This window comes from Protomyctophum bolini (genome assembly GCF_963924005.1).
Source record: "Protomyctophum bolini genome assembly, chromosome: 20".
NCBI classification, from domain to species: domain Eukaryota; kingdom Metazoa; phylum Chordata; class Actinopteri; order Myctophiformes; family Myctophidae; genus Protomyctophum; species Protomyctophum bolini.
The window spans coordinates 21,312,916-21,322,869 of record NC_137881.1 but is presented as its reverse complement, the minus strand read 5'-3'; the positions used below and the strand labels follow the sequence as shown (position 1 = coordinate 21,322,869).

The 9,954-nt window shown below is 44.8% G+C and overlaps 1 protein-coding gene across 1 annotated transcript in view; it reads right to left on the bottom strand.

Moving 5' to 3' along the window:
- Window positions 1-962: 962 nt before the first annotated feature.
- Window positions 963-9,954, bottom strand: part of nwd2 (NACHT and WD repeat domain containing 2) — a gene marked incomplete at its 5' end in the record, with an annotated part of 54,895 nt that continues 45,903 nt past the window's right edge. Inside the window, 3 exons of the mRNA XM_080792720.1 lie at window positions 963-5,085; window positions 7,800-8,108; window positions 8,226-8,515. Of these exons, the coding sequence (XP_080648846.1) occupies window positions 1,189-5,085; window positions 7,800-8,108; window positions 8,226-8,515 (4,496 nt within the window). The 3' untranslated portion in view covers window positions 963-1,188. The remainder of the gene's footprint in view (window positions 5,086-7,799; window positions 8,109-8,225; window positions 8,516-9,954) is intronic.

Below are 9,954 nucleotides of genomic sequence, written 5' to 3'. Positions count from 1 at the left end.
GTATGGCAATTTGTTTATATGCTTTACTGTATGAAGGAATCCTCCTCACAAATCACTCATAAAGTGCTTCCACTTACAGTTTAAACTGCTATCTACCCACACGGCCAAGTTGTTTCAATGGAAAAACGGACTAATCACCCTGTCCTTTTCTATTGTAACGTCTAAACAGAACAAATTCAACTCCACTCAACCTAAAGCAACAACACAGTTTAAGGCGTGAATGCGTATAATGATAATATGCTACACTGTATGCTCCATAGTGGCACTTCCCCAAACCCCCACAAAACATGACAGAGATTCATGGAACTGCAGGTAAATTAACATCAAGTGTATTCAAACAGTTCAATGATATAAACTATTTTTCAACTTATTGTAAAGTAACAATGAACAATGTCATTTGTCACTCGTGTTTTTGACTGGCCTTCATTGATCATTAAGATTTTGACATGAATGCAAGTATTGTGTAACTATACTGTACGTATTATTGTGTTTTTACAAATTCCCTGCATCTTCATAAATCTTGTAATCTGCACATTAAAGAACATCTTAAATTCCAGGCACTCATTTTGATTGCATTAAGCACAACGGAAACATTTTTAAGGAGTTGCACAAATTGCAGCAGCCAAAAAGATATGTACACATATTCATAGTTCTTCCTTTCTGTACAGTACCAATTGATGAAATACAAACAAATATATACATATATATATATATATATATATATATATATATATATATATATATATATATATATATATATATGTTTAAAAAAATAATAATAACAATATGGCTTGATGTGCACAATGTAAATAAATATAATCTACAAGTAAGAGTGGTTAAGCTCACTGGAATGGCTTTGGAAAAGTTCAACATAGACACTTGAATAATAACCGTTCTTCAAATGCAGAAGGACACATAATGGCAAACTATTACCTCTAATACAATGTATCTCCCACTTTATTTTTGTCTTCGAGGATAAAAAACTAGCCTGTTGTATAACAGTCTCCCTGTGTAATACAGAAACAATAGGTTGGAAGTAAGTAACACATGACTTGAGTGCAGCGTTGTAGTGGTCGGCCCATAAACGACTCCGGTGGGCCGATGTCCGCAGCTGAATCAGGTGGCTGTAAACACGAATCAACTGCCCCTGCTTATCCCCGCCATTCCATCCACGTCACCCATGCAGTTTCATTGCAGCAGTTCGCTCTTTTTTGTCGGGGTGGTGGTCTCAGCTTCTCCAGAATCAGAGACGTTGATTGGGCTATCCCTGGAGAAGACTTCGGTCGACTCCCTCCACACGCAGTCGGCGATGGACTTAAAGGAATGGTTTCCGCACTTAGGCCGTACCTTCTGCGAGGCGTTGTTGACAATCTGTCGACTATTCGAGGTGGCAATCTTAATCTTGAGGGCAGCATCCACGCGGTCCACCACAGTGTAGGTGCCAATGCTGCCGTCTTCAAAGCCGATGATGATGTTCAGTGCTCGCTGACAAAGGCAGAGGAAAGTGGGTGTCTTGTAGAGTGAGCATGTGCCGATGCTCTTTCCGTCTGCCAGGCGCATCACAATCAGATTGGACACGACGCCAGCCTCATCATCTTCATCACAGTTCCCGAAGCAGATGTACACCAGGTAACGGCCATCCCTTGACAATTTCTGCCGCCAAATGATACCGGCGGCATGGACGAGCCTTAGCTTCCCACTGTGGAGGTCCAGGACATTAATGTTTTCATCGCCCTTAGAGACAATTCCTAGCTTCCCATTGGGCGAGATCTGGAAGTCATCCATGTTTTTGAGGAAGTTGTCTGGCAGCTGCACTCGCCTACAGACGGACTCATCTGCCACACTCCAGATGAAAACCGTCTCCGTGGATGTGATAAACGCGGCACAGTCTGGGCAGTCAGGAATGAGTTTAAAGTTGACAATGCTAATGCCCTCATCGCAAACAAACTTCTTGGACACGCTGCCTGACCATAGGCTAACGGCGAGGAGTTTGTTTTTGGAGACGCCAACAAGGAAGGTGTTTGCGGTTGTGATCAGGGCATTCTGCAGGGTGACCAGAATGTTGCACACTTTGTGCCCAGTGTTAAGCCTCCAGACTCTCGAGGCATTCTGCTCACAGAGGGACACTACAAACTGATCGTTGTGTGTGATCAGGAGCTGTGATATTTTCTGGCCGTTGATGCGGAAGATATTTTCCCCAGTGCTAGTCTGCCATATGTACTGACTACACTTGTCATCTGACGTTACCATGATATCACCAGAGGAGGTAAGAACACAGTTCTCTACCAAGCCCTCGTGTTTGAAGATGGTCTCAATAAAGCCAGTGCTGAAGTTCCACTTGTGGATAGACTCTGAACCGTCCATTGTGAAAAGATAGTCCTCTCGTCCAGACAACAGTAAGGTCTGGATCTTCTTGCCTGTTTTATCGATGTTGGACATGGCAGTGATGATGTCAATGTCCCACACAGACAGCACTCCACTACTGGCCACGGACAGGAGCAGATTGTGGTGGGTGGACTTGATGAGTTTCACAATAGCGCCTGAGATCTCAATCAGGCTGGCCATGCATTGTCCGCTGTCCCTCCTCCAGACAAAAATGGAGGAGGTGTTCTCCATGGACGCCACGATGCTTTGCCCATTCTTGGAGAGGACAGCAGCCACAAATCGCTCGGCGCGTTTGGCTTTAAATTTCTCCACCATCTTCCACACTTTGGTGTCCAGGACCTCAATACTCGTGGCTTTGCAAATGAGGATGGAGCGCTGGTCTTCGGATAACTCAATACCAACCACTTCGCTGTCATCACCTCGACAATCGTAATCCTCCATCAGCTTTGGGTTGGTGATTTCTTTGGTGTTCCACACTGACAAACTGCCTTCATTATCAACCATCACCATTTGGTTAATGGTGTCAAGGACAAGGATGGACTTGACAAAGCCCCCAGAAAACTCAGATGTTACTGTGGCCAACTTATCCCCGTTTCCTAGATGAAAGATGGTTGCAGTGTTAAGGTACTGGCCACAGAATGCGTACATTCCATCAGGAGAGCATTGCACACAAGTCACCTCGTACCAGCAGTGGAACTGGTAGAGAGGCCAACCGTAGAGGAGATCGATGACATTGACGTCTTTACTGGCCTCAAGCCAAGCCAAAGCATGGTGACTGGACAAGGTAAAACCATTGATGAATGCCACTCCTCCGGCAATGCTACCATGCTTGGACCCCTTGATTTCAACCTCGGACAGCAAGCAGGACTTGTGGTTATCATAGATGAGCAGTGTGTTTTTGGTCGTGGCCACTACCAGATACTTCTCATCAGAAGTTAGCCTAATGCCCAGCACAACAGACCTGGCTGTGTCAATCTGTCTTAGGAGTTGTCTGCCCTCTACATCCCAGGTGCTGACGGATCCATCTTCTAGGGCTACTATGACGATGTTTGGTGCGAGTGTCGGCAGGATCTCCACAATCTGCATATAGCTTGAGCAGAGAGGAAGCCTTTCTGGACTGTAGGTGACGTCCATGGAGGAGTGGAGAGGCACGATGGAGCAGTACTTTGGGCCGTCCTTGTCACACTCCAGGAGGAGGTGCCTGAGCTTGGGGAGGGAGATGACAACCGGCAGCAGCCTCTGCTGCAGTTCTGCTGACAACGACGCTGGGTTCTTCATCACCTTCATCTTGATGCTGCGAAGAGTAGTGGCCAGAAACTTCAGCTCCTTTTCTTGGGAATAGCTGTAGGCGAGGTCAATGTCCGTCAGGGCCTTATCAAACTGCCCAATCTTGATCATAGTATAGAGCCAGCTAAAGTTCATGATGACCCCGAACATGAGGTCATCGGTGCGGCCACTCCTCGTCAGGTGGTACACCAGCTCTGTCATCTTCCTGTGGTTGACAAAGAAAATGTCAGGCTCCAGAAGGTTGCACTGGAACACCCATGGCTGCTCGGGAGTTTGCCTGTCATAGGAGTACTTGTCAGAGGATGTTTTTTCGTGGGACTGCTGCTGGTGGGGGTTTTTATGGTGCGATATGTTGAGGGAAGTGAAGTGGTTGTTGTCGTAGGTGAAGATCTTCTTCCTGCCTCCCGACCAGGCACCAAGAAAGTACTCGGCCAGGAGGCTGTGCATCTGGTGGACGTCCTCCTCGTTGCTGAGATACAACTTCTGGGCAATGAGGTGCAGGTGCCTGTTGGCCCAGACCATCAAGGTGATGTTATGGACCTGCCGCTCCACCAGATAACCCTCCAGCTCCTCTTTAAGCCTGGCGACCAAGTCGTAAGAGATCCTCAACGGGTTTTTAAGGTACGAGGCCACGATGACGTCACCGAGGACAATGTTGTCCAGGGACAGAATGTCCTCCAGCTCCACTTCCGTTAAGCCGGCCTTGGCCATGGTGACGTAGCCCAGCGCCCTGACGACAAATCTTTGGCCCAGTTTGTTTTCCACTGAGTAGAAGAGCTGCTCGATGCTTTCGTGCACCGTGGAGCAGAGGGACCTGTCGTCCACGTCCTTGTGGGACCTCCAGTGCACCACCTCTCTGTAGATGAGGTTGATGAACATGGGCAGCGTACATTTGGCTAGTGCCTCGTTGACATAGATCTGCTGTCCAGAGGTGACTTTCCTCTTCACGCTCAACAGCTGTTGCTTGAGAGTCTGACTGCAGATCTTGCGGTCCCTCTGTATTAGTTCCACGTAGCGTCCCTCATCGTGGATGAGGTTTCTTAGTTTCTGGAGGATTCCATGTTTATTGGGCAGGGTTGACACCACAATGCGTACTGTCCGAGGCAGGTGGCCAGGGAGCCACCACAGCTTGCGAGCTTCGTCCGCCTCTGAGAGTTGCTCTAGGGAATCGAGGACGATGACAAGGGGCCTGTGGAAGGACGACTCCCCGAGCAAGTTGATCAGGAGCTCCCTCATCTCCTCGATCTTGGTAGGCAGAAAGTGGATTAGGCAGCGGTAGTTGATGGCAATCTGTTCGCAGATGCTCTGCAAGAGAGTGCGAAGGTCACTGGAGTGCTGGGTGGAGCCGATGAAACGGACAATGACCACTGGATCCGTCTCTGGGCCCATCTCTTTCTGGAGCCATGAGTAGGCCTGGAAAGCAAAACACAGAGAGATGGTTTGGTTAAGTCAGTAGAACACAACACAACACAACATTTTTCCAGAGGGAAAAAAAACACTGAGGAGAGTTTAAAATGCCGTAGACTACTTCAATCTAGACTACTTCAATCAAACAAGATGGCCAAAGTCAACTCTTAAGATATACCAATGACTAATTAATACAACTTTGTAATCGGTAAAATAACATTCTCAATAGCATTAATATTTATATGTCATTGTATATATTAATATCTTTTCGTATCATGTAAAATAATTCATGAATGAGTCTAAATTCATATTTCTTCTGGCGTCATTACATTTGTAATTTCATTCATGAATTCATGATGGCCCCTGCTGAGAGTTTGGGAGGTGTTAAACGCTATTTGACATTTTTAGGGCAGCCTTGATGAATCTTGCTCAGAGAGAGAGAGAGAGAGTCAGAGATTGAGCAAGAGTGACAGATGATGTTAGAACACATATTATTTCATTTTCTCTGCTAGGCTGAAAGCCGGGACTGGGGGTCTTGTTGCATTTGAAGCTGTATGTGCTTGTGGGTCTGTCTGTCTGTGTGGCTAATCTCGGTCACCAAAACGGTAGCAAATATAGCAGATCTACAAATTCACAGAGAAAGGACTTGTGAGATTGTAGACGTACTAGACGGGCAATTTTTTTTGCCATGTTTTTAAATGAAAGTGGTTAAGAGGTTTTGTCTGAAGAGCTTTTTACTACTTTTCATTAGTTCAATATTTCTTTAACCAACACACTGACGTAAAGGGTGTTCAATAGCACCGATTTATGAGTTAAGGTCCTGTCCAGTGTGTAACCACCTTTAGGTGGTTACACACTGCAACGATATGGTCTTTTCAGTGCTTTACGATAAATGTCGCTCTTCACCAACGTATTAATGATGCCAAGTTGCTAGGAGACAGATAGGCTACAACTGGAAATTAACCGGAAGTGAAAATGCTTTACTGAGTCCGCCTCCATCTTGAAAAATAAATCTATCTCAGATTATTTTCCCAGATTGCGTTTTTGGTCAAAATCTATATTAAACGAACCAATGATCGTGTTTCCAAATTTTCTTTTCCGGGTGGAAGAAAATACGTTTCTCCGCTAGGTTTTATAGAACTAATGAGAAATATTAGCAAGAGCTTGTGAGTTGTGACTGAATAATAACTATTTTTCCATTTGAACATATTTTAAAATTTCTGTAACAGTTTTGGTTTCCACCGTACAGCGACAAGTTGCATTTTGCACTGATTGTGCACTGACGTGCGTTCCTCGTGAAACACCAGCTCTCAGAACTCATCGTGCACTCTCATGAGCTGCAGTGAGAAAGCAAGGTCAACCACAGTCTATTCCTTGCCCGTATCACAAACAAACACAGACCCTTTCAACTTGCCATTGAAATAATGCTCTGCTTCGAAGGGAAACTGGAAGGCAAAACAAAATGATGAACATTTTCAAAATGATCAGTGTTTTTTAAGAGCCGCTATCTCCTACGGTTGTGTATAGATTGTGTACACATTGGATGTGCGTTGGCTCTGGCTGTTGTGCCGGAATGTGTTTATCGTTCGTGGGGCCATGAGACTCGGGGTCTGGCCATGATCTTATCCATAGAGACATCTACTACTAACCCATTTACAAATCCAATATACTAGTACCCAGCAGAGTGGTTGCCAATATTCTCAGTCCACTTTATTTAAAAAATATGTTTTTGGCTCCTGAAAAGGTCAACAATCGCTACAAGCTCTGAATCTGGGAAACTCATGAGGTCACAGAGAAATTAAGAAATCAGGCACAGGCCGGTGAGACTTTATATTAAGGTTGGGTCTATAATGCCTTGTAATAAACCACATTGATAATGCACTTATAAAGGCATTATATCAACTTAAGTTGTTATGCATACCAACGTATAACAAAGACACTTATAAGTTGTCATATTATGCTCATAAACATTATATGAATGCATTATAAATGTGATTCTAATGCATTATCGTCCAAACCATTAAGTTAAGTGTTAAGTTAAGTGCAAAAGCCCTATGCCCTATCCTCAATATTTATCTCTAATTAACCACTAAAACCCTCAAGACTTCTCTAGTCTGTACTACACCAAATCTCTTTGCTAAGTATATCCAATCTACAAGCTCACGTGTCGCAACACGTTGTGAGCTTGTGGATCTGCTCATTTGTTTTAGCTAATGTTCTCCCCAGAATATAGCTGCTGGGGTTCGAGTGCTTAACAGCTGATGAGGATGGCAGCCATCATGAATAGCCTAACTGTGCACTAAACCAATTACACATGTTTGTGCATGGAGTGCTAACAGTTGTCACACAGCAGCTCTCCCCTTCTGTTGGTCTTCCCTGAGGCTAGAGTCATCATAATGATATTACATTATTATATTATGCATAGTAGAGTGAAGAATGCTATAAGATTTATATTGGAAAGCACTTACTAAAGTGAGCAATATTTGTTTATTAAAATTTAGGCATTTAGCAGACGCTCTTAATCCAGAGCGATTTACAGTAAGCAGTAAGAAAAACGAAAGACGTTCGTCTCTTGAATGGCCAAGAGACGAGAACAGCACTTTCTGTGCTCGGACAGACAGACAGACAGACAGACATAGGGACACGTACTGTATGCATACAAAGGGACAGACACACAGCTGCGTAAATGGAGCGATCTACATTAAAAAAGCAATCATCACCTGTTTGGCCACCTCGGCCAGCAGCAGCGTCTTCCCGGTGCAGGGCCCGCCGAACACCACCAGGGGGCTCATGCGGGGGCTCCCCTTGGCGGAGGGCAGCAGCAGGTAGTCGCGGACGTGGTCGAGCGTGTCGCTGGCGTAGGTGTAGGACGCGGCGAAGGTCTTGCACAGCGACAGGTGCTGCACCACCTCGTCATACAGCGGGTCCGTCTCCGTGTCGAAGTTCTGCTGCACGGTGGCCTGGATGATGTCCACCATGTCCTCGTAGAACTGCTTGCACAGGCCCTCCACGTAGTGGCTCTCCACCTCCTGCGTGGGATGGAGCATGCAGGGGACGGAGGGCGTTAACGGGAATATACATGCACGTACTGTACTGTACTGTATACTGTACGTGGGTGGTTCTCAAAGTGATTCTCCATCCCTTACCTGGGAGTAGCCCAGCTTCATGTCGCAGTGCGTGACCGAGGAGTAGACGCGCAGGTTGGACGCGGCCACGACGGTGGGGATGAACTCGTCGCGCACCTTCAGGAGGCGCTCGTAGGCCTCCTGGTTGCGCAGGATCGCAACATCGCTGACCACAATGTCCATGTAGCGGGCCATCTCGGGGAGCTTGGCGAAGCGGTCGAAGTTGGAGATCTTTCGGATGTAGCACACGCACTTCTTGAGGAAGGCAGGGGTCTGTTTGCCCAGGGCGAAGTCGAGTTCGTCCTCCAGGGCTGAAAACACGAAATTAAAACTGCGTAAAGTTTCACACAAAAACCACCTTGTCGTGGGGTCAGGAGACCTGACACACACGCACACACAATTTATTTTATAATAATCTTATGGCTTCGCGGCCAAATACATATCATTTGGGGTTCCTTGACATGGAAAACTTTGAGAACTACTGCTGTAAGCAGCTTGATGGGGTGGTGATGATGCACTGCTTCCAAAGCCATCTCTCACATATACTGTAGAGTGTAGATTAAACTGTGTCTGTACTGTACGTCTTTAGCCCGTAATTAGATAGATTAGATCCTCTTGAGACTTGTTTAAGCACAAACACGTTTGATAAAATCACATATGCCGGCATTGCCGGGCTTTCATCAAGTTCAAGACTCAGTTAGATTCTTGTTCATGACTATTATGTGAGAGTGCATGGGACCCGAATGGAAACAAGAGCGCAAGGCCTTCCTTCGGAAATCCTTTTGGACCAAAATGCCTGACTGTACCTTGTGCTGTTTGCATTTTTCTTTTGTCTAATAAAATAATCAATCAATCAAGTTATCCACATGAACCCTGGGTCATAGATTGGATATTTAGGGGGGGGGGGGGGGGGTGGGGGTGGGATGGGATTGAGTATAGCCAGGGGGACCCCATATTGTCTTACAGTGTTCTTTGAAGAAAAATAACAATTACATTTAAATGTTCTAAATATCCTTAGAATTGTTGCATAATTCATAAGCTGGCGTGTTTCTTTTTAGATAATTTGTTTTTGAATGTCTGTGCCTTGGGTCTTAATCATGCCTGCTTGTGCCCCAAGCACCCATCTTTAAGCAAGGTATAATTATGCTTTATTTATTTTGTTTCTCAAAACGTTTGGGGAAAAAATGAAGAAAAATGAAGAATTAGAATTAACACTTTGAAGTACTTTTCAACACATTTTTCACGACTCAAATGCACAACTTTGAGGAAAGCTAATTAGCATTTTTCTAGTGTTCTTTATAACCCTGGTGTGGCTCATTAAACTGCTTCCATCTGTCAATAGCTCTACTGCATAATGATGAGTGTGATATTAAAGAGTGATGATGATGAATAGAGGGGGAAAACAGGCGTTCAAATGAAGCTATATAATTGCATAATTAATGTAATTGTGATACCATTCGTGCACATGTACTGCAGTATTTCTGAATAATCCGAATGATAAATAGGCGTGTAAATGATTCATGTAGCAATACATCGTGTGAAATCACAGTGGAATAATTGAAGATATTGAAAAGTCAAGCATTGTCCACCCAATAGAACAAAGCATGATTAGTGTGTCTATGACAAAGCTACCACTGTTATTATAGTTAACCAAAGCGAAAATAAAATGACTACAACTGGAATTGGAAAAACATTTTAGCTGACTGAAAACGAGGCTTTATGAAAAATAAATAACAAACTGTAAAAATGA